General features: G+C 47.7%; 2 protein-coding genes across 10 annotated transcripts; one reads left to right on the forward strand and one right to left on the reverse strand.

Moving 5' to 3' along the window:
• Positions 1–131: 131 nt before the first annotated feature.
• LOC120898473 (cytochrome b5-like) lies at positions 132–2,984 on the forward strand. Of its 6 annotated transcripts, none has more exons than XM_040304391.1 (5): positions 132–261; positions 503–695; positions 798–886; positions 1,093–1,161; positions 2,477–2,984. In XM_040304391.1, the coding sequence occupies exons 2-5, from the start codon at positions 576–578 to the stop codon at positions 2,571–2,573; spliced, it is 375 nt and encodes a 124-aa protein (XP_040160325.1). In that variant the 5' UTR covers positions 132–261; positions 503–575; the 3' UTR covers positions 2,574–2,984. The 6 variants fall into 6 exon arrangements, with proteins under 6 accessions (XP_040160325.1, XP_040160328.1, XP_040160326.1 ...); XM_040304394.1 differs by having other exon boundaries at positions 139–250; XM_040304392.1 differs by having other exon boundaries at positions 142–257.
• A 46-nt stretch (positions 2,985–3,030) lies between these two features.
• Positions 3,031–24,662, reverse strand: LOC120898470 (fizzy-related protein homolog). Of its 4 annotated transcripts, none has more exons than XM_040304371.1 (6): positions 24,568–24,662; positions 22,095–22,773; positions 21,668–21,983; positions 7,793–8,026; positions 7,565–7,699; positions 3,031–5,381 (listed from the first exon to the last, which is right to left on the reverse strand). In XM_040304371.1, the coding sequence occupies exons 2-6, from the start codon at positions 22,205–22,207 to the stop codon at positions 4,689–4,691; spliced, it is 1,491 nt and encodes a 496-aa protein (XP_040160305.1). In that variant the 5' UTR covers positions 22,208–22,773; positions 24,568–24,662; the 3' UTR covers positions 3,031–4,688. The 4 variants fall into 4 exon arrangements, with proteins under 4 accessions (XP_040160305.1, XP_040160304.1, XP_040160303.1 ...); XM_040304370.1 differs by having other exon boundaries at positions 24,410–24,662; XM_040304369.1 differs by having other exon boundaries at positions 24,348–24,662.
• Positions 24,663–25,341: the final 679 nt, after the last annotated feature.

Below are 25,341 nucleotides of genomic sequence, written 5' to 3' on the forward strand. Positions count from 1 at the left end.
CTCGTTTTTCTGCTAAAATATATTGGTAATGTGTTAAATCAACCAAAAAATATCAACAAGAAGCAATTGCCAGCACGGAGTGACAGCATGCGCATGCTGTCTCTTTTGACACGTTGCGGAAGCAAAACAAACATGTCAGCTGATGGGCTGTCGCTCGCCGTTGTTCGCCATACAGAAAGGGGCATTTTGTTTTCTCCATTTTATCGAAACAAAGCTGTACAACTTGAAGGTTTATTCGCTTTGTAATACGGTATCGGGTTTGTGAGTTTTCTTTCTATATTCCCACAAACACACTTTCCCTCGAATCAGTCACACCGAACGCGTTCGAATAGCAACATTTGCTTCGACAGCTCTTCTACACGCACACAACCATACCGTTCCATACCACCATTAGACACCTCCACTACCCCGCCATCCAACCTGTTGGTCAATCAAACACCATCATCATCAATCGCTTGCGGGGTTCGCTCGATCGTGCTCATAACTACCCATTCCTCCACAGCAGGCAGCTCGTTCGCTTGCCGTGTAGTTAAAAAATATAACAATCCACCGGATAGCTCCCCGAGACAGCAGCAATGGCCCCGACGGATCTGCAGCAGTACAGCTTGGCGCAGGTGGCCGAACACAACAAACCGAACGACGTGTGGATGGTCATTCACGATAAGGTGTACGATGTGACCAAATTTCTTGCCGAGGTAATATTGATACGCTGTTTTCTGCTATATTGTACACTGTTATCTTACGCTGGAAGTAAAACTACTTATCGCTGTACGCTCTTCTGTTCGTTTGCTGTGTAGCATCCCGGTGGCGAGGAGGTGCTGATCGAGTTTGCTGGCAAGGAGGCGACGGCCGACTTTGATGACGTTGGACACAGCACGGACGCGAAGTAGGTTAAGTAGAAGACGGTGCGGCTCCAGACGGTTGTTTCGATTTCACATGGCGCGCTTAGATGGATTGACCCTTTCGTTCGCCAATCGGTGCCAGGGCCGTCTGTGTCATGTGGATCGAACCAAAAAAAAAAAAGCCACACACCGTTGCATGATTTCAGCACGATTTCGCTAACACACTGCTTTGCTTGCTTTATGCTTTCAGAGAACAAATGAAGCAATTCCTCGTGGGTGAAATACTTGAAGCGGAACGGAAAAAGAAGGTCACCACTGGGTAAGTAAAAAGTGAAAAGGAAAAACCAACCGTATTGGCGGAAAATGTTGCAGTTTGCACTTTTCTTTGTTTTCCTGCAACGTGTGGGGGAAACGTGTGTGACTCACTGTGCCACACGATGCTGTGCGGTGGTGCTGTGGCTGTGTCACCAATGGTGGTGGTGGGGCACCCTCAATTCACCCTTACCCTTTCTTCCACTCATGTATCCACTGTGTATCGTTTTATTTCTTTCTTCTTCTTTTTATTTGGCCAAGTAGACAAACTGATCCCTCGAACGCCGCCGCCTCCTCCTGGTTTGGATCGATAAAGGCGAAGCTTTTCGGTTGATCCCCCCTCCCCCCGTCCGCGGCACACTAATTGCTGTCCTCGCTGGTGTGTTCCTATTTGTAGATTTCATCTTTAAACTCCCGTCCTCTGCACACACACACACACAAACACCCCAAACCCTAAGAAAAGGGGGGAGAAAGAGCCGTGCAGTATGGGAGGGGACAACGTTTTAGCATAATTTTAGTACACATACACAACACACACACACACACAATTGGTGCTGGTAGTCGAATTCGCGTCGATTCGGTTCGGTTAATCTCTTTTCGGTTCTGGAAGCACATTCCCATCACTTGGCTGTTATGTGTGTTAGGTTTTAAACGACGGGAGGGAAGGCGTGCAAAGTACTTTATTATGTGTTTTTTTTTATTATTATAATTTTGCTCAAAAATCGAATAAAAAATGACTGTGACAAAGAAGAAAGGATCAGGCCGGTGGAAGCAGGTCCCTCTGTTTTAGTTCTTTATAAGCTTTTATTTTATTTTTTTCCATTTCACTCCGGAATGCCAATTTCTGTCGATCCTTCACCGTCGTCGAGCTCTGATGATAGGAATCACGTGGCGGTGATGCTTAGTCCCTCCCAAAAATACTATATTTTAAATATAGTTTCTTTTTTGCTGCACCATAATTTACAGCACGCGCCGCTTTATCAGTTACATGTGATAAGTGACGGTTAGGAGTGTGAGCAATCTCGAACGCGCATTGCATTCATCGTCTACATCCGCAATGGCTGTTCGTACCAGCTTTCTCTAGGGGCGGTAGTAGTAGTAGTAGTATACCGCGATCGTTTAATCTCGTTTCTGCGTTACATTCTTTTGCTACCTGTTACCACCACCACGTGTTCTCTTATCGCGGTTCAATTGGTCCCAGAGCGCCCGGGATTGCCTGTAAACTTGAGCTGAAAAACAGGGAACAAAACACAATCAATACTGTACAGTCCATTACTTACGCTTTGTTTGCAATTTTCGTTTTCCAACCGTTTCCGTTGCAGCTTAACGATAAACAAGCGAGCGGCCCTGATTGCCGGGTCAGCCATGGCCATCGGTGCCGGGTTGGCGCTGATCTTCAAAGCGGGCAGCAAGAAGTAGACCACCCATCAACCCATCCACCCTTCGACCCCTTTCGGACTGGTGGGCGCGCGCGCGTCCCGCGATTTCGACATTTCATCATTCCACGAGCTCGTCGTACGTCGGAACGGACACTTATCATGCAATTGTTGTGGTGGTATGATGCAGGCGTCTGATATTGATGGGTCTGTTCAACCACCCACATCCACAGCTGCACTTCCCATCCCGATATGGGAGCAGCGCGCGTGTTTTAGTATTTTTACTCCGTGTGCCTATGGGGATTATTGGCGAGAGGCTGCTGCTAAGCGAAAAGAGGAGGAAATCCGCTGTTTCGCTGTTTGAGAACAATAAAATGTACTGCGTTATTTAGTGTTGCTGTAGAGGGTGAACGAGTTTAGCGAAATAAATACAATTGGTATCGTTTTAGTTGAAGCATCGTTTCTTTCCTCATTAAATCGAAAAGCGCCCGAACACACACTTTTCTTTGCAATATGTTTTAAATTTATTTTTACACTTTCTTACAACTTTTTTCTCCCGTGAGCTTTTGTGAGCTTAATTTTAATCGGCCGCTTTTTCAGTAGTATCATTACACCTCAATGGTACAGAGGCAGGCAGTAGAGTGAAGACACATTTTTCTTCCTTACATGTATTAGTAGCACTTACACACGATTATATGGGGTTGTTGTGTTCGAGAGACGGCAACCCTACTACTGGCTAAACTAGCAAACACACAGCAACACAGTGCATGTTTGGTGTGCTGTTGCCCCTTCGATTACATGAGGTGTTCTCCAATTGGGAAGGAACTCTAGATTGCATTTTTTGACAGTAAAACCTCTGCACAGGTGTTCCCTTTCAAGCGGAGAGGCAATCGATACACGTATAGCTTCGGTATCCTCCTGAACTTATTTGGAAACAAACACAGTTTATAGAATTTCAATCACACTCGCAAAATCAGCTCACTTACTTCACTACCGATGACTACAAACTAATTTGCAAATATAAATAAATACATCCTCTACGGGAGGGAGGGGTTTGAATTTTCCAATCAGTTTTCCCATGTTTGACCAGCGTTAAGGATTATGAGTTTTAAACGCGTACAATGCAAAACTTTTGCAATTAAATGCCGCAAACGCTCCTTACAAACCCGCGAAGGGTTTCATTCTTGTCTTGAAAGATACAGTACGCTCCCTTCCACCCCCTTCGTCTGCCAAGGAAGCAAGTTCGCATTGGCTCACCAAACCAAAGGAAGGGGGGGGGGGGGAAGCCGTAGCAAAGTGGTGAATGATTGATTATGCGCCTTAATCATTTATTCCTATGCAATTTGAACACAGTCGCGTGCGCGCATGCTTTTTCAGCACGCATACATACTGTACCATAACGTGAGAATTTTGACTTAAACAGACAAAGAAGTGTAGGGCCTATCTAAACCTAACCCTAAACTAAAGCTAATTACACTGCAAAAAAACGCGCAAAGGCAAAACACTCAATGCGCTGGAAAAACTTCTTAAACACTATTCAATCCCAAAAAAAAAGAAAAGAAAAAAAAAACAAACAAAGTCGATGCGACTGTGCTGCATTATACAAGAAATGATGCATCATAAACTATATAACCCTCTTTTCCATCGAACAGCAACACCCGCGTTTTGGGTAACGAGGTGTGATGCTTCTCCGAACGAACAGAAAGGGATTGTGGCGAATTCATTGCATTAATCACTAAGAAAGCAAAAAAAAAGTATAACAAAAGTATTTTACAATAACTAAAAAAAGAAAAGCGTAGCAAAACAAAAAAGAAGCCTTAATTATGTTTTGTTTCGCTAATAGGCGTCTATTTCGAGTTTCGTTGCTACTGCATAATGCTGTGATTCTCCCAGTTTTCCCATTGCATTGGAAAAAAGCGGGGGAAAACTAGCTTAAAACAAGAAAAACTACGAAAGATTTGTGGGTAGTAGTGCAAAAAAAACAGGAAAGAAAATATATATAGAATATAAAATATTCCTATAGCAAAAAGCATAAACCACACACGCATTCGCTTAAAATCGATACGCTTCGATGCTAGACACTATGTACAGATATCCCCGTCCACGTCCGTTTTTTTTTTGCAGCGGGCTTTGCGCGAGCTCCAGGTCGCGAAGGGTTTTACCGAATGTTGGTGAACAGATTCAGCACGCTCTTGTTTTCCTTCTGCGACCGTGCCTTGCTGAAGACGTTCCAGAAGCGCAGCGTTTCGTCCCCTGCCCCCGTCACGATCGCTTCACCGTCGGGGCTGAGGGCGAGGTAGAGGACGCGGTACGAGTGGCCCGTCAGCTTGGCCACCTGCGTCAGTGACGGGTACTTCCACACAAGTATCTGGTTCTGGGAGTAGCCGTGCGTGGACACGAGCTCGGACGAGTGCTTGGACCAGGCCAGATTGCACACCTGCGAACCGGTGTCGACGCACTGCATCGGCTGGCCGGTGAGCGTGTTCCAGAAGCGTATGCACCGGTCGGCCGTACCGCCACCGCTCGCTAGCAGGCCGTGATGGTGCGGCGACCAGGCGATCGCTTTCACCGCCGCCATATGCTCCGAGTACGAGTGGACCGGCGTGGAGGAGTGCTGGTTCCACACGTACAGCCGGTTGTCGTTGCCCCCGCTCGCCAGGTACTGGTTGTCCGGGGACCATTTCAACCCGCACACCTCCTGCCGGTGGCCGGCCAGCCTTCGCTCGGGGACCTGCGACGGGGTGCGCGTGTCCCGCTGCATGATCAGACGGTCCCGAGACCCGCTCGATAGGACGTCCCCGTTCCAGGCGAGGGCTCCGACGCGTGCCGAGTGGCCTTGCAGTTTGTTCACCTAAAAGGGAAAGGAAGGAAAAAAGAGCAAAAATCGGGAGATTAGCAAATGGAGAAATAGTTATAAAAACAGCCACAAAAAAAGCCTCGTAAAACGTTTAGCCGGGACAGAGCAATGGGGAAACCCGCTTATAAGTGGTCTCAACAATCACATGCGTTTGTCATTTAGTTCGCAAAAATAAAACAAAAAACACACAAACACTTATCCTACGCACCCGCGTTAGTGGGTCACGCACTTTCCGGAACTGGCCAAAGACTTGTGCAAAAAATACGGACCCAGTGTGCAAAAAAACAAAACAAAGAACACATTCACAGTGAGCGAGCGAGCGACTGAGGTGATGCTGATGGATTATAAAATTCATGTCACGCCGCCATGACGCGTTGCGTATGCGTGGGGAGGACATCAGATGCGTGCCGTGGAAGTTCGGGGTCATGTTTGCAAATTTTTGCGCCCGCTTTTGCGCAGAGAAACGCTTTCTAACGGTGGAAGTGACGGAAACGGACTCGCGAGAGTATTGTTTCCTTTTAGTGCGAATTTCTACACACTGCCGTTGGGAATTGTGCGTGAGCTTATGGGACACAGGCGTAGGTTTTGTTTGCTTAGCGAAGATCCAAAGTGGCAGGTGCGGGGCGTTGGTGGTGGTGTGGATTCTTTCCACCAATTTCAGCCGTGCCGTCTTGCTGTTGGATTTGAATTTCGCAAACCTTTTCTGCACAATCGTGACCATCGGCGGTGTGTGTATTTGTTTTCCGGGTGGTTCAGCGGGTGTGACGGCAATACGGTAGTGAAAGGTGGTCTTCTGTTTGCAAATTTTGGCAACTTTTCTCAACTTTCCATTTCAATGGACGGTTGAAAAGTGGGATGGGATTGTTTTCTAGGATGCAAAACCGCACCTCTTGGGGTGTTAACTGGTTCGTTAAACTTTAAAAGAAGGAAGTGAGCAATGGATGCATTTCTCCTAGCCGGTAACTCATTATCTAAAACATCCTCCTGTAAGCGATTCGGCAACCTGAGGGCAATGTACCAAATGACCGCTGGTACTAAAGCTGCCAGCTCACATCCAAGTTTCCCCCGAGAAATGGGTTAGCAAGGTGGATGGCTGGATGATTAACGCTCAAGCAAACCATGTTTTTACACGTACGGTCAAGAAATCTAACACTCCCGCGAATGAATCACGCGCTTCTAGCGAAACCGGACTGTACAAGAAGAAGCGGAGCAGCGGGTCAATTGTAGCAGCAAAAAGAACGAATTTACACACACACACACACGGCGTCCTGTATTTACTTGACGTGCTTTAATACTTTTTCGTAGTTTTTTTTTCTGTTCACCCCCACTACCTAAGCGAGAACCGGTAAAATGCGCTCGTAAAAGCGCACCGCGTCTCGCCCATCTTAACGATGCTAAAAGGTTCGGCATGCAACAGTCAAGTGCAATAAATATAATGTGCCTCCCCCGTCCGACGACACAGGGTTTATTGGCACAGGGCAAACAGCAGGCCGCAGTCAAGAGATGCTCCCGCTTGCCAATTGTCTCGTGAAGTATGTCTTTGCAACAAAAAAAAACGCGGATTCCACACCGTGCCAGTGATGGACAGTAGTAGTAACCGGCGAACGGCGAAACCCGAAACGAAACGGGCAAAAACCCGTGCGACAGTCGGGCCCCGCCGGGTCGTGTGCTGCTCTCAACCGTGAAGTGGTTCTGCAAATAAAGATCAATTAAAGATTCATCTCGCGGGATGAAGAAAGTGTCCCCCTCCCCTCCGTCCACCTGCCCCCCCGGAGTGTTTTAAAAATTGCGGAGATGATGTATATGTCTTCATCTTCGCTAAACACAAACACACAGCACTGGTTGTTGCTCTGCAAAATGAGGGGGATGATGCACTTAAACAAATGTTCTTTGCCATGACACAACAACATGCCCCCCGAAGAGCAAACAAACGGCTCAACCACAATTGTGCAACCGATACAGAAGCAAGTGGACCGAGGATTAAAGCTTCCGCAGTTGCCGCCACTGCCACAGGGAACAACAAAAACAGCCAAACGGAGAACCCAACCAAAGATTGCCTAATTGTATTTGCGAACTACTTTACATGTGATTGGCCTCCTCCACGCGCACCGCTAAAACCACGGTTGTTCTCTGTGTGGTGGTTGATTGACCCCGGCGGCGGTGCTGCTGCTTCTTACCTGTTTGCTAGCGGCTACATCCCAAACGGTGACGTATCCGTGCTGCGTTCCTACCGCTAGCTGATGGCCCCGTTCGCTCCACGAGACGGACGTGATCGTGTTGGAATCGGAGCTGAGATCGCACAGTCGCGTCACCTACAAAGGACAAGCGGATGGACAACAAGAAAATACGTGTGTCAGTAATGGATGATTCGCTGGCACGGAAAGTCCCCAACCAAGCTCTCTCACCTGGCTGGTGCATGCACTCCAGAGGTAAACGCAGCTGCCCAGCCCAACGGCCAGCACATTCTGGGCGGACCAGTCGACGAGGTTGAGATAGAAGTCGTCCTGCAGTTCGGGCGCGTCCAGCACTTTGAACGGGATTTTGGAGATTTTGCGCGTCGCCTTCCGGGGCGAACGGAGCAGCTTCTGGCTTTTGATGCTGACGGGCGACAGCGAGTACGGGCATTGTTCGTTGTAGTCCTGTGCACCAAAAGAAAAAAGAGAAGAGCAATGGTTCGGATTAAGAAAGAAAGGATAGGGTGAAAGTGTTATGAGCGATATATTGTTAAATTAAGTCCCCGGCGTTCAGACATTATTTATTATTTATCCACACACGAGACACACGATAAAAGAAGGTCCTAATTCGGTGCTCTGGCCACAATACCCGTCGCATAATACCGGCGGAGACACATAATTCCAATTTGATGCGATCGTCCACAACCATCCATTCCAGTCCATCAAAAACCCGTTACCGGAACACAATGTGCATGCACTCCTTTGCGTGTTGCTTTTGAGCATCGTCTGCAATTTATAGTTGCACCAATCTTATCTCTCCTCTCTCCCTCGTATCCAGAGCAGAGAATTGACACATCTTTTCACAGCTTTTGATCGCATCATTCCGACACAATTGATTGGGCAGAATTGCAGAAAGAACCTTACCCTAAGGGCGCAGGCAAAAGCAAGCCAAGTTAGCTCGCTAAACATTCATCAATTCATCAGAGTGCATTATGGCAACAACGCAGCAGTTGCTGGAAACGGCTCCCAAAAGGTTAAGGCTTTGATGCTTTGGTGTTGTTCAGGCATTGAACCACATTTGCGAGGCAATGATTGCATATTTGCAGCGCACCTTTGCGTCATTGGCATATTTTTGCTTATGCGGATGCGTCGCCATCCGGTGTAGAAATAAGGCTGGTCGTCGTTTTCGTTAATGGTTCGCTCTGACCGTGCAACTGCCGTGGGGATGTATGCAAATAGACCGCGCAAAATGCATTCGTCGCTTCTGTCCACCGACCCTTGGCCATCGCCTGTGTCCCGTCCCATAGCCCTCGCCGGCACTCGTCGTCTAGACTAACGTTATTTGGTCGTGATTTTGCAAATAGGTGCAAACAAATTTATGACCAATTTGAATCTCCATCCCCGCAAGCACCGTATCGCGCAGTATATATCGTCTAATTAGCCTGACCGACATACAAAACCTTCAAGCGTTATGCATTCGATGCACAGCGGCAATCTAAAAGCTTACCCACCACTCAGACACATAAAGCTCAGAAGAGCAGACAAGAGTGTAATTCTTATCAATCCATCCTGACCAAAATAAAAGATTAGCTGCTCGTTAAAAATTATACACCGTTTAATGGCTCGACACTGCTGCAGTGTTTTGGGGTGCGCTCCTCGGGAAAGATCATTATCCTTATCGGCGGGTAGCGCGATAGAACGTGGCCCGAAGCCAAAACGAGCAAAACATTGCAATTACGCGCTGCTCACCGTGGATGGACGTTTTTATTCCGCGACCGTTTAGATTGTGTGTGTGCGGCGGCGGCACGCGCATCGCAAGCAACTGAACCGCTCGATGAAGCTACCTGATAAGTGCGATCGTCATCATCACGGGGATGCAGCGTGCTGTATGCATTAGGATGCATTACTGCCTGTTTGTGGTGTGGTGCGTGATGCGTTCGTAGTTTATAGCCCCGATAACGAACGCAGAAAGACAATCAACAAACCACTCCGGCGAACGGCGCATCCGTTAATGTCGGACCGGGGCTTGGCGGGGTGTCGTCTTCTCATTACACTCTGTTCACGGCTAATCAATTTTTCTTCCATCCATCCATCCACCACACTACTGCATAAAAGTGAAACGATCTTGAAGGCACGCAAAAAAAACAGAAACGGGAGAAATAAGGTTGAAAAAGGCCTCCCAAACGGTCCGAACGGCTGGCGGAAGGATTGATGGACCATGACCAAACCTAATGTGCGATGCACGCTATGACGCGTTATAAGTGAAGGAAACACCGCAGAAGCACCCCGCGATCAGCCGGGAAACGGGAGCCAATAACCGAGATTTGAACGAGTTCTTCAAGCTGCGTGTCTCTGCCGCCACCTTTTGGGGAAGAGGCAGAAGATCTGATTCCCATTTACGAGAGACACACTTTACACTTTCAGTTTTCGGTGGCGAGACGGTCCATTAGAACGTCGTCAATTAGTAGCAGCAGGCGCGACCGATCGTCGTTGTGTACAAACTTTTCCACGAAAGTTTTCTTCACCTCTTCGTGTCTTGGTGGCCAAATCAGCGCTGGAAAACTGACACCAACCGTGTGTCCCACCACGCGGGGAATGGAACAGTCGGGGTGGTGCACCCCACGATCGAGTTGCACACCGGGCAGCATAAAATCATATTGCAACAGTCGACCGAATTTTATTTGCAAGGTTTAGAACCCTTCCCCTTTGCACTAGGGGTGCTACAGAAGCAAGGAAGGGGAGGGAGGGGGGGGGGGAGGAAGAAGCACCGGCGAGGAAGGAAATCCATTGCATCACAACGGGCGCACGACCGATCCGGTCAGTCACCGGAATAATAAAATAAAAAAGGCGCTCACACACACACCACAGGAGGCCAGTACGCTTCGTACACCACCGTGGCCGTTGTTGGCTTCAGTTTGATGTGCTGGAGTTTTGTCCACAGCTGTAATGGATATAATTAAGGCATCACACACACACGCCAGTCTTTTTGGACTTTGGAGGACCATTGGCCATTGACTTCAACCACAAGCAGGCAGGCAGGCAGGCAACCATTCAAATGAAACACACTCCAACGAACAAAACCCCTCCCTTGGTGACCGATCGTAGACCGAATTCCAAGCTTTCTTTTTCTTTTGCAGTGCAACCTTTGCCTCTTTTTCGTAAGGCGGACACAGCCCCACACAGGAAAGGAGGTGCCATTCGACCTGCCGGGGTGCCGATTTTAAAAACAAATATAAAGTGCAACACGTGACTGGGTGATTGTAGATTGTAGAGGTCGATCAGTAGTGAAGGTTTCGGGGGAAGGGGAGGAGATGTGCAAGTGGAATGGATTGAACAGAATTGCATTTATTTCGTTGGAGTTTGCAATTTTTCGCTGCAGTTCGCTGCCGTTCTTTTTGTGCTGCGTTTATGTAAAGTTATAAGCGCAGTTGAGTTATAATTTCAACAACTTGAAGCGATCTTATACAAAACCCAATCGATAAGTGCCCCGTCTGAGCTTGCCCTGTGGTTTATAGAGTAGATGCACCGGTTTGTGCAAGGCCGGACGTGTTGAATTCTCATCTAGACCGTTGACTCCCGATATTCTAACAGACATTTTCCAGTTTCTACACGGTGAAATTGAGCATTATTCGTTTTAAATGGTTAAAGACGTTGCATGACACCATGTGTCCCATCATCATCCCCATTTGTGGTTTGCTTGCTTGCCTGCCTGCCTACCTCTATATTGAAATGCATTACACACCACGCACGCCCTCGATCTCATTATCACCTCATCATGCATGCACACATAGAATGAAACAGTCACCCACCAACGTCACCAACACCGTTTGGCGGACTTTAACCCCTTCATTAATGAGTCGTCGTCTGTACTGTACACCATTCTTACTACACATTAAAGGTTGTCTAGCACACAAACACACGATTTTTGCTGCCTTTTCAGTACATATAAATCACCGATCACCTAATGAGAGAAGAGTTGCTGGCTAAAATGGGCTAGCCGGGCGGAATACAAAATTAGGTCGGTGCAAAATAGCGTTCCAGCGCTGCAGGAAAAATACACCCAATGTACACCTAATTCTATTCTAAAAATGGGTTAAAAAAAACAGTTGATGACAGTACTTGACGTGTTGGGGGCTCTCCAGTGCACGATGGTTTCTCAAGAGCAGCAAGCAACCCGGTTAAAATGCGCCACCACCAACGCGCGCGATTTAAATGAGTTGAAATAAGCCACCGCCAGCCAAAAAAAAGTGTAGTTTTCACCTCTTTCTTTATTTTTAAAGTCATTCTTTCAAAGCTCCTCCCTCGCACGACAGTAAAAAGCTCGCGAAATTACACGAATAAATTACCGAATCGAGCGCGCTAATGCAAAAGGAAGCGTTGAGCTGATGGTGTCAGCCGCGTCAGTGCAGCGTGAAATGATCGCTTTAAAATACGGTTCGGCGACAATGTTGAGTTGCTTTTGTTTTTGCTTATTTTTTTTTTTTTTTGGTGTTTTTGTCAACTCTACCATGCAGTTGTTCCCATAAAAAAAACCCACACTTCAACCCACCACCAGTTGCCAGCTGCTTTTCACCTTTTTGGTGCTAGAATTAAATGCGATCGGTCTTCTTTGCAGCGATCGTGCAAAACGAAAAAAGAAAAATGATGTGCTGCCACCATGAAACGTGGCTTTTAGTGTGGATTTGTGTGCCGAAAGTGTACACAGGATTTTGCAAATTGTTGCAAATTAAATTGCTTGCTAAACACAACATCGAGGCGAACACATCGACATTGGGCGTCGTGCAAATACGGCTACCAAGAAAAAGGTTCGCATCCGCAAGGGAGTTAGATGCATAAATAATTAAACGATGACGTTCCGATCGAAAAGGCCCAAAGGGACAGTGGGAAAGCAACATAACTGGGAGATACTGAATCGACCCGTTCCTCTTATCAGAGCTCGCAATAGGCAAACAACAATTTGTCTTGTGATGCACCAATCAATCAACAAATGATTCATGTGTGAGCCCATTTTTGAAGTTCTCAAATGGTCACATCAATATGTTACTAAACGAATGATGAATCGTTTGTTGAACTTCCTGTGCGGAATGGGAAATCGTCCGCAAACAGTCCTCCACAAAATCTGTCCACAGCCCCTAGCCCCAGACTGCTGCTCGTCTAACGGATTTTATTTGCCTGCGGTTTTAATTCGCTGCAATATAAAATACATTTTTTACGATTATTCTGCACTTCAGGTCAAAACAGCCGTTGAACCTTACGAGTGGTGGTCATATTTTTGTTGGTTGTTGTTTGGTTGTTGGTTCGCAACATGCACTGCACTTTCCATGCAAATATAGGATCGTGAATGCGCGCATGTCTGTGTGTCTGTTTTCATCTTACTCTGTGCCATTTCTTCAAGTGCAGCCTTTTTTTGTTGTTGCTTGCATCGGTAAGGAAAGGCGCAGAAGGAACACGGGTTGTGGTGGTCAAGATAAGGAAAGAATCACGGCATATTGCACACCACGGGCATACGCAGCAACACAACACACGTTGCGGGATTATTTCTTTACGCACTCAGGTTTTTTTTTTTGTTCAACTTGCCGCCGCCGAACCCAAATGCGGGACGGTTGATAATGGTGTGGGGAGCCGCCATACCAGCACGATCACCACTTATCGCGCTATTTATTTTATGATGATTTCTTGCCCATTTCCCTCCCCATTCTTCGCCCCACACAAGCTAAAGAGAGGAGCTTAACTGTCTTGGGGTTTTTTTTATTTGCATTTGTTTGCAATCCATTGCAGTGCGTTCGCGTATGATATGGAGCGACTTTCCTGTGTGCAACCGAAACAACAACACTACTACTACAGTTAGCGTCTGTCTGTGAAGGGCTGCACCTCACTGACCATTGCTTTCTCAAGTGCATAAAATCTCTCTCACAGTCACTGCGGCAAAATGCATATGCACCGGAACCGCGAAACTGCGAGCCATTGCGAGCCGTTAACCATATGTCTACCCATTTTTTCCACCACGGAGAGTGGCGCTGATTTTACTTATTCACACCTCTTTCTTTTTTGGCGTGTTGCATGAGATGCAACGGTGCATTTGTTTTGCTGCTGCATTTTGCGGTCAGTTTGGAAAGCATATTACAGGCCCAAGCATTCCTCGGGGAGTACCGGGAACGAGGGGGAAAAAACGGGAGCAGTAGCTAATGCTGTTGACCGTTACCCCATTGTGCCATCACCATCACTTGGAGGATAATCGTTTTCGTTTCTGCCTAACTATGCGTGTTCAAAAATGTTCAGAACAATCAGTGCCATAAGCTGACCCAAAGCAAAATACGCCCTTCCCACCGACCGAGATGGAAGAACTAACTAAAATCACACAAAATAGAAACAGTTTAGGATAACATCACCGCCACATGGTTGTGGGATAAACCACACGAGTTTGTGGTTGATAATGGATACTGGAAAAAAAAAATCTCACGCCCCTCTTAAAGCGCTTATCAATCGTAGCCCTTATCTAAGTAGCTCATTTGCTTCCCACAAACAAGCGCCCGTCGCATGGTTTGTTGTTTGCAAATGGGAGTTTACGATTTAAATTTGATTTTGCTATTGCTAATAAAGCAGCACACATTATTAATATGAGCATCATGTCGCCAGACAGTATGGATTAAAAGCAATAAAACATTGACCCCGTTTGGTACCCCAAAAAGTAATAAATACATAGCTCCCGCCGGTAAGAAAATAGCAATGTTACGAACAACTCATCCTCTTATCATAATAAGGACAACCGAAAATAAGCGGCGCCATTCCGAAACGTGGTACAAATTTGTAACCAACGTTTAATTACCCTCAGCAATCGCAAGCCTTTGCACTGCTCGTTTGGAGGCTTCTGTCTCTGCAAGTAATAACCATTACCCAGAGTGGTGCTTCTCCAGCATGAAACCCATTGCCACACTGCTCGGTTCAACGATAATGGGCCGTCCGTTCAACACACACACCGCCGCCAAAGACGGGCGGTGGCGGCAACGGCGACGGACGGACAAGATTTTGCGAATTTATTGGAGACTTTCGCTGAACGCGTCCCATCAACTGTGTGTGTAACGATGATTGTGGTGGCCCGGCCCTCTCGTTCGGCAAGCACGCACGCCTCTCTGCTGCCAAATCGGAAGCAATCGAGTATAATAAGGTCACCCCGACGCCGCCTCGCGCACCGATACGGTTCGGTAGCTTAGTTCGAATTGCGAATCCCTCTTGCGCAGAAGGGCACACACACACACACACACGCGCAGAGCAATTACGCACCTTACCTTTCCAATGGTTATCAGTGAGCAAACGATCAGTGATCGAGTGTCAAAAAACAAAACACAGTGCGTACTGTAGTGCTGGGTACAATAAAGTAATTTAACTTCGAAACCAGTGCTGCTCATAGGGCGCGCGCACGAGGAATTCTAGGCAGTAGTACCTTTCCAATAAAAACAAAGGGTGTTGCGCTGATTTAAAGCAACAAACATGCGTACGTAATAAATCGTTAAGCCAATGTAGGAACAAAAAAAGCCTTCAGCTTTGAGCGACAAGGCATAAAAACCAGTGTGTCGTTCGAAAACGACGTCATGTTGGTCCGTCCGCCCGCACACCAACGCCGAAGTTAATTGCATGCAATAAAGCACATTCACGCAAAACCGTTCGTCCCGTCCGTCAATCCGGATGAACCTCTCCGTCGCTGTCGGAACGAACGTCAAGCAACCACAAGGAAAGGGAAAAGAACAACGCCAATAACAAGATCCCTTCTGGATCAAGCAAGCCCAAGGTCTTTAGGGCAGTAACACGCCGCCGCTTATCATGCTGTAATGCCACTATCACCGGTCCCTGAAACCCCACTGCACAAAACAGAACCAGACATAATGAAAACCTCCACAAGTCCATCAAATGCCCCCCAAAAGCAGCTAGTGCAACCAACAGAGTACCTTCGTTTCCCCCCTGGTGGCTTTGTTGAGCAATTCTGGCTGTTAGAACCACATTTGCCAAATCCGTATCTTATCACACCTTGTGCGCAAAAAAAAGTAGCACGCCTGGCGCCTGCTTGGCGCTTCACCAACCAATATGCCATCCAACGGACCGATCGCGCGCAACATGCAGCCGCAGTCCGCGCCCGGTGTATTTTTGCGCATTTTGCACTCCAACCACCCTATGTGTGACCCACTGTCTCTATGACCGTTGCATCGCCCGGCTATCACGTCACGTCAAACATCAAAACAAACCTAATAAAAGTTTGCCTCATAATAACACTGATAGTAGCGCGGCCCTATCATCAGCATGTGAGTGAGCCGGCAGGGAACCTCGCTTGTCAGTGAATGCATAGGGGATCGGGATGCACATGGTTTGGCATACAAAACAACAAACACACACACACACACACCCGAAACAGCGCTACATAAATCAAGACTAGAAGCAATTTTAGAACAATTAATGGTGCCTCGACACGAGCAAGAGCAAGAACAACAACCGCCCGAACGATCAAGAAGGTCCCCCGGCGGGTTCAATTGATTGCACCCAGCCAGCCAGTCGGCGGTACACCATCATCGAGGGGGGAATCTTTTAGCCAATAATGCCCGGGTGTGCATTATCATATTTTGAAGGAGCACACACACACCCCGGACATAAGTGGGGATGGGCAGAGCATTGGTGCAAGAAATTGACTTCATTATAGGCCGGTCTTTTCGGGGCAAGGTGACTGGAGGCCCCTTTGAAGATTCTTGTCATGTTCTTCTCGCCTGTCAGTAGTCAGCAAAACAGCAAGCGATTAGATCGTGGCTACGAACAACGATGATTGTGGCTTGTTAGGCGAAAAAAAAGGAACTGTGTGCCACTGTGCGCTCTACTACACCTTCTCCTCCTCCTCTTCCTCCAGCTTTGCGGTGGAGCAAAACTAATGGGAAAATAATATTGTAATGAACAGTATGACAAATGCGTTCTGCCTGACTGGCGGTGTCGTTTTGCAATAAAAAGGAAAGCAATTCCACATCCCCACACGAGCGGTTCAGCCTCGTTAAAGGGGGATGATGTGGTGTTTGATGTTTGCTGATGCTACACGGAAGCAACAGCACCGGTAACAAGCAAACCTCCCAAAAAGCGCCAGTGCCCTCTCTCTCTGTATGAGAAGAAGCGAGGAAAAGGAAAAGCAGGAAAACCCAACACATCATGTACAACTTTAAAACGCGGATCTAATAAAGTTACATGAAATATGATGACACTTTGCACAACCTTTCAGCGGCTGCAGTAGTACCACTAGCTGCTTCACAATTAAATACACAATTCAACAATGAAGAGGGAGAGAGTGAGGTCTTCCCTACTCCGGGTGCGTAATGCCAGTAGTGGCCAGATCGATGAAATATGCATCTTTTCACCAAAAAAACCGGGAGTGCACCCTACGCACACTCCTTACGCACACTGTGTGTTCGGCGGTGGTGCGTCTCCCGTTGGTGCGTTCAACACACAGCCCATACACGCACCACCATACGCAGCAGCGTTGCGCACTGGTGCGTGTGCGAAAAATTAATAGAAAACTCATAAACCTAGTAAAACAATCACCACCACCACCTGGATAAAGGGGCAGCCGTTTTTCTTTTCAATTAACAGTTGCCACGGGCTTACCCATCCCAACCTTCGAATGGCACAAGGCAAAAAGGGGAAGAAGGTTTTGCAGAAGCCATGGAAAGGCGCAGATCAAAAGGTGCGTGTAGAAGGTGGCGTCGTGGTGGTGTACTCATTCCCTCTCTCTCTCTCTCTCTCGCAAGGGTATTGGAGGAGCCTTTTTTTGTGGTCATGCCACGGTACAAATTAAGACACACATATTTGTCTTAGGCACCCCCCTAGAAAAGCACGGCGGAAAACATTGAAACTCCAATTTGTTCAATCGTTTCATTTGGTACGTGGGGTTTTTTTGTTTGCAGAGGTCGGTCGGCTCCCGATCTACTAACACCGGTCAGGTGGTCATAACGCAATGGATGGATAACTTTCGGAATTTAATTTCGCAAACATCGTACAACGCACATCGTACGCACCACCCTCGCTCCTTCCCGTCCCCACAATGCGGTAAAACAAACGAAGGAAAGGAATGAATGGAAGAACTACACACACACGCACGCACGTCCGGAGGTTAAGTACCTGGGGTACGCCCACCCCCCCCAGTGGGCCATATAATGTGCAGCAATTAATTGTCTCCGTCTCCGTGGTTCGGAGGACAGCAGCCAAGCGGCGGCAGGAGGCCAGGTTTCGGAAGCCGGAATACATTCTTTACGCAGTTGCGTGTATCTGGCGGGAGGAAAACGACAACAACGACGACGACGGCCGGGTGGAGTCAATTTCTTAATTATCACGTTTGTTTTCTTAAAGCCCGCAAGTGTGGATTGGAGAGGCAGTGCCGTTTTTGAGCTGCTTCAGAGTTAGAGGAGGTGTGAAGAATGGAGGGGCACCACGACAGTGGTGGTTGGTTTTTATCGTACAGTTGCCTTTTTGCGAAAAATTGGGTTGCCAAAAAGCCACACAAACAAAGCACACACACACACACACAGCTCCCGTTAAAACAGATAACAATAGCTGGAACAGAAAACGTCCCATCTGCTTCCTTCCTTCCTTACGGTACCCGTACGGAACCGGGCAGCCTGATAGTGGCAAGAGAAGGATCGGTCCAAGGCAGACACATTTGTGCAGATTTTTCTAATGTTTCAATCAAGCAATTAATGGCATTGGGAATGATCGTTTATCGGAAACGGCCAGCCAAAAATGCCCGCTGACATTCGGAACGGGAGCAGCAGCAGCAGCAGCAGCAGCAGAGCTCAAACCGTTTACATAGTAATTGCTGCCAATGAGTTTACCGGGTGTCCCTCCCCCGGGTGGGAGCTTATCTGGGGAGCTCCTGTGTTCGGTGGAAGAGAGCGCTTCCGGACGCGGGACACGCACGCACGCAAAAAAGCAGCGGATAGAAATTGGCAAACATTTCACTTGGAACGCGGTGATCGTGGTGCGTACGGGAACGTGCGTTGGATGCGTCAACGATTTCGCGACCGCTTCGCGAATATTTTATGCGTTCGAATTCCGCCGACGGCTTTTTGCTTTGTTTTTTTCTTGTTGTGCGGCCTATGTGTGTATATCGTTTCGCTGACGCTGTGCAATCTCGATGCCAGTGGTCCGGAATTAATATGTTAAGTGTGCGTAGGGAAGAAGATGAGCAAAGGGCAGGGGGAGGCTACGCATATTCTTACGCATGTGGTTTACCGCTTAGTTTGCTATTCCTGCGCGTGCGCGGACGGGCGGGTATGGGGACAATCAATTTTGCAAAATTCATTTCGCAGCCTTTCGCTAAATTGTGCCCTCTTTTTCGCAGCGATTCGTATGATAATTGCTTTAATTACAACTGGATCAGATGTGGTGTCTTCCCGGGGTCTCCTCTTCTGCCTTTTTTTGTTGAGGCCGCATCGGTTTTCCGGGTGGAGGAATTATATTTCCTCTTGATCGTTGCTGTTGGATCCTTGCGTTTATGCGATTGAAAGAAAGTTTTAATCAACAGGATGAAAACGAAACTAAACCCATTACCATTAGGGATTGTGAACAGGTTTTAGGGAAAGGAAAAGTGATTGGTTACAGTTGATTATGCCAAATAAAATTTCGTGGTAAGAAACATTAACACTAATCACACCTACACAGAAGGGTAACTGTGATTTAATTTCAATACAAATTGTAAATAAAAAACAATATTCGAACTTAGAACCAGAAGCAAACGTTCTAGCACTTCAAACAGCTGATTGGCAGAAAATGCAACGAAAATAAATAACAAAAAAAGTCCTCCGATCGCACCGATCGGTCACCTTTTAATCGACCAAACTGACTGCCCCTTGGGCGGCCAAAGACACGTAACGTATGCTAATATGCTTTGCATATTTAGCCCGTCATCAACCTGCTCCAACCAGCCCCCTTTCCCGCCCGGTGGCGTTTCGCATGTTTTCGGCGCTTTTTTGTTTATACATGCTTCACACGCATATACGCACACACACCTTCCCTTTCTTCGCAACGGGAGAGGGCAAGATCACCGATCATCCGATGGAGCGGCGTTCTGTTTGTATTTCCGTTGCCGTTGCCTTTTGCGCTTCGATGCGAACTGAACTGGAGACGGGGCGCGGGAAAGATTTGATTATTAACGTTTAGCGTTTAGCTGATCGCTACCGATAAGCCGCAGCAGCAGCGGTGTAGCCATCGCCTTCTGCGCTTCGTGTTGGTCCCCGCTCCGGGAGATCGCGATCAAGCGTGTCAAGTGCCGCGCGATAAGCATCTTTCTGACACGCTCGGGCAGGGAACTGGGACGCGTGTTTAGGTGCTTGCGTGCGTGTGTATGTCAACAGTCGGTGTCCAATTGAATGCACCACCGGGTGTGTAATTCGAGGTGCGTTTTGTGACCACCAGGCAGGCACACATAAACGATGCCCACCGGCTGGCGACGGGCAGTATGCATCGTGGGGAAGGGTTTTTGCACTAAACATGGTTCCGCACATCCTCTACAAAGAAGAGTGGACAGCACAATGCTGCTACTTCCTTATTCGTGCTTTCTTCCTTCCTTCCTGTGTGTCTGATTCGGGAAAAGGCTCCAAATATAGACGTTCCCGTTTCCCAAAACGGCAGCAGCATTAAGAATTCAACTCCAACCATTTGCGTACGGCGCGTACCATACATTAACGATCCCCTGTGGAGTGTAACAATTTTTAGAACGTCTACCAACTGATCGATGAAACGTTTAACGTGTCCACGTGTACGTATTCATGTGGGTTCAGTGCACTTTAAGGTGAGACCAAAACTGTGTCCACACTCAGCTGGCTTAACATGTTCTAAAAAGTAAGTCCAACGCAACGCACATGTGTGATAAAACAATGTAAACTCTTCACACATCATACAAACACATACACGCACAAGCTCGATCTGTCTATTAGGGAGGATGCTCTTCAAACAGGTCAATGGTGTGGAATCGGGTGGTGCTGCTATTAATAAACCGAATACAGCAGCAGGAGCAGAACGTTTAAAAAAAGCCATCCGTCTGCGTTGGGCGTGAGGTGGGGTGTGTTGCAGCGCCATTCGGGTTGATCGGGATAGCAAAAATAACCAAAAAGGCGTCACAGATTCGATCTGGGAGGGATCGCGTTGCTACGGCTGTGCATCTATTTTCCCGCACACTGAATGACTAAAAGTGAGAGTAAAATAATAATTTAATGTACGGCTAGCAGTAGCATTAATTCACCAGTGTAAGCTGTAGTACTACATTGTATAGATTCAAGGCTAGCGGCAGCATTTGTTACAAAGTCTAGTCCGGTGCGGTTAATGCATCACAACTGTGACAATATTGCACCGTGAGTCACATTAGTCTATCTTCCAAACGACGATGAGTTTGTGCCCATGATGGGTTGTGTAAAAGTCATTAAGCTTCGCTTATCTGTCTGACCGAGTGGGCGAGACACGCAGACAAGCGGGAACGTATGTAATACTTCCTTTGTGGCGACAGTATTGGTGGCTCATGTCGTTACACGTTTCGTTTGGTTCCGGTTTGCTTCCCGTCCCCGTATCAAACGATGCATCCTCAAAACGGAGATACGTTTTGCACGATAAAGTGCGTACACTGCACCTATCAGGCAGATACACACACACACGGTGCTTATCAGCGGAAATATCCCATGGGCGCACCTTCTTATCAGCAAACTGCACCCGCGGTATGTATCGGTTCGTCGTGTTTGTGCTGTTACGAAACCTGTACCTGTTTCTACCGTTTCGTGCACTGGTAAGGGGCGCACACAACCTGCTAGGCAAGGCCCAACACACATCGTCCAATCTTTGTGCTGTGGCCTGGCCTAGTAAGCACCGATAGGGGGATGTTTTATCGCCGCGCTAGCAGCATGGCTTCCCTGCCTAATCGTGACGGCGTGACTCTAGCCAGTGGGACCAGTGTACCATAACAGGTACACTAGAGGGAATCGACTTTCGCCTAACGTTCTTCCGATAATTAAACGCTAATGGACAGCGCCTAGCGCACATCCTATTTTACTTCCCTCTCTTGCTCTCTCCCTCTCTATCGTCCACCACACCACGTACCTGTTTCGTCGGTGACTGATATTTGAACAGGCCGGTCCGCTGGCTGTTTGCATGCAGCCCACCGCCACCAGCTCCGCCACCGCCTCCACCGCCGCCACCTCCGCTACCGCCGCCGCCGCTACCATTCTTGTCGTCTGCCACCAACTTCACGTCATCGATGCCCGTGCCGAGCAGCTCGTTCTTCAGCAGACAGCTGTAGGCCAGGCTGTCCCGTGCATTCTCGCCACAGTCGCGCTGCTTCTTCGTCGATTGGGGCGAATTCTCGTTCGACTTTGTGCTGATCGTGGCAAAGTTTGTCGTCCAGTTGTTGTTGGCACTGAAAAGTGGGACACTGCTTTTAGTGCGGAGCACACGGAGAGCGGCGCGCACACCATTTTTGGGTGCAAAATAATCCGCCCACCCACCCACGGTTGGGCAGTATACTTACCGGCAGGGAATGAAGCGATCGTGCGCCGAGGAAGATTCGCTTGCCGAGAATAGACTGCGGGCCGCGGGACTGCGGAGCTGCATGTACCGCTTCTCGTACTCGGGGCTGAACATGGTGACGACGCTGTGCCGGGCACGACTCGGGGAGGAAATCGCTGTCGCTTGCCAATTTAGTAAACCCACCACCTCCTACACACACGCACACACACACACACACGCGATGGTCGAATGCAGCACACTCCGAATTTGCAAACCGGCGGAAAGTCGCAACTTTTCACCTACGCGTGATTTTACTGTACCGGCAGCAGCAGTAGCGCTGTGTGGCCGTCTGCTTGATGCCTGTTGCTCCGGTCTAGGGTTCTACCGGTGATGATGACGACTGCGACAAACTGAATCAACAAACGACACACCGGGCGTGCGTGTATCTGTGATCTGCTTTCACCACACCACCTTACACGGGGTGCGAGAGACACGCGTCGTCGTCTGAGCAGATGATTTCACGTGAGTAGGTTCTCGATTGCTACAAGAACTCGTGGAGGATAATCTTCTTGCACGTTTTGGGCCTTTTTTATACTGCCACTTTTTTTTTTTTTTTTTGTTTAAAGCACAATCACATTTAGTCACTTTTCACACGACACGCACGATCAGAGGAGTTCTGACATATTACAGCCAAAAATAAACTATAAAATATACACGGTTAAAAATATATATCTTCTGCCGCCTTGCTTAACTCTCCTAACGGCCACTTGCGACAAGTAGTCAAACTATCCGGCAACCACACCCCTATCTCTTCAATTGCTTGTCTGTTCCGATTTATCACGCACAAACTATCTGCCGAAGTGTTTCCAACACGGACCGAACAGCTCCAACAAAAAACCAAGAGCGAGTGGGTAAATAATACGGGTGATAGAAAAATAAATCTCGCAATAGAACGCACGCGCGCGTGCACACACAATTCCGAGGCCCGTCTGTGCGGTGAGCGGTTTGACAGCAAATTGAACCCAAAAGACAGCATGGACAGTCGACCTAAACTCACAGCCCGCTTCGATGCGTGAGCGGGAGAGAAGAGGCGTGCGCGAGAGCAAGAGCAAGCAAGCTTCGAGCGAAACGCGAGAGTGAAAGAGAATTCTGCTAACGGTCGAACGGCAAAAGAGGGCGCCCGCGTATGCAAGGGCTCCCAGACAGAACGGGACAGGAGAGCCCGTGTGTTATGTGCTTCCGGTCTCTTTTACGCTTACGGCGCGTGCGGCCTCCACGTACGTCTCCTGCGTCGAATGGGCGATTAATTGTAAACGGTTCTGTCAAAGGCTGCTGGCACCGCTGCGTACGCAAAACAGGCCACCGCCAGCACCGTCGGGGCGGCCACTAATGGTTCGTCGTATTATGCTGATGCACAAAATGGAAAATGCATTGAAAATGGGACACTCTCCCACACGGCGATACCTTGATAACGACCCATTGCGGTTGTAGTCGATTAGAAAAAGCTTACGTTCGTACGGACAGGTTTGGCGCAATTGGTTCTCGCTAACGATTCCCATCATAAACATATTACTTGCTGCTTGGTTCCGGTCATATTTTAATTCAATTAATGTAATGCCATCGCAGCAGAAGCCTAACGAGTTATCGGATCAACACACGAAACAATCAAATGGACAAGATCGTTCAATTGCGTATTTTGTGCATTGATCGTACAATAGGTCGTTGAGATTCTGCTTTGTGCGCGTCTTTCGTCGGACGGACTTGACTTGATGACACGACTTGATGCCCGAAATTTAAATTGCTCCGATTTTTAAAGGGATTCGTTATCAATTCTAACGAACGCGTACGAGATGGGGTGGAGGAAAGCAATGAAAAGCATCCATATGTACTATCAGCTGCTGCTACGGGTGGACGGGTGGGTATGGGCGGCGGTATACAAATTGTGTCGTAATGTACGCTAAACAAATCTTTGGCAGATGAGTTGTGCTCGAAACACACTGACACACACACACACAATACATACACTTTTCCTATTGCAACACTGCTGAAAGCAACACGTATTGAAAATCTTCACATCGACGCATTATTTACCACCACGGACACGGGCAAAATCGCGTAACCCCCCTCTGCTTGGCAGATGATGCTGCGTTTGCTTTGTTTACGTATCAACACAAACAAATACCATTGTTGAAGGTTTTCCGCTAAAACGCCACAAAACACAGCGCGGAGTATCGATACGGCACGGTTTGCCACGTCATGAAATGGAAAACTTTACCTTTTCCCATCGAATTTTTCACTTTTTCAACACCAACACGACTGGCCTGCCTGCTCGCCTACCTGCCTGCCTGCCTGCTTCTTCACCCCACTTGCGTCGTTTGCCTGTGTGATGTGCAGGCGCAAATACGGCATCACTCGGGCCACTTTCGCACGATTTCACGCGTATTTTATGCGAAATGCATAACGCGCCACCCCGCTAGAACAGAAACAAAACGCACCGAACACGGTTTTACGCCTGTTTTCTCGATTTTTCTCACGGAAAATCGTGAAAAAGCGCTCCACCTTCACGGGACTTGGTCGGGCTTCGGAGAGCTCTGACGTATGTGACAGTTGGTCGTAACGCTTCATTTCAAGTTTGGCTGCGGGAAGCGTTAGCTGTCATTTGAGAAATGAAGCGCAGTTTGAACTTTGGGACAATTTCGGTTACGCCGTATCGCATGATCGCGCGGCGTGCGTTTGTCATCCAGCCCTTTTGCGATGTGAAGAATTGATTGGGTCAAATTAAAACCTGAACTAAATAAAATAATAGTTTGTCAAGCCCATCGCGATATAACGTTAATTTTTGGTTAAATAACATTTTCGGATACGTTTGAGAAAAAGAAAACACAAACTACCATGTTATTTTTTTTGTACGAATAACTTTTGTTCGTTTTGTCTTTGTTATACCAACATGTTTAATTTTCTTTTTTGGTTTTTAGTGTTTTTAGTGACTTTTTTTTAAATCCATCCACGTACTTTTGGCGCAGTTTCTTTATGATCAGTTAGCACTCGCAGCAATATGTAAACACTCAATATTTAGTCATGTTTGTTTGTTTGGTTTTCATTTTTTACTATACAATCGACATTCATTCAACATGAATAAAATGGGACTGAATAAGGGATATGGGACAGAATCGTCAACAGGAAAGATAGGTACAGCGAGCACACCGTTACTGCAGACAAGAAATGGATAATGTTTGAGCGGCTTGCAGTGGAAAAGGTGTAACAGATTG

The sequence above is a fragment of the Anopheles arabiensis genome, chromosome 2, assembly GCF_016920715.1.
Source record: "Anopheles arabiensis isolate DONGOLA chromosome 2, AaraD3, whole genome shotgun sequence".
NCBI classification, from domain to species: Eukaryota; Metazoa; Arthropoda; class Insecta; order Diptera; family Culicidae; genus Anopheles; species Anopheles arabiensis.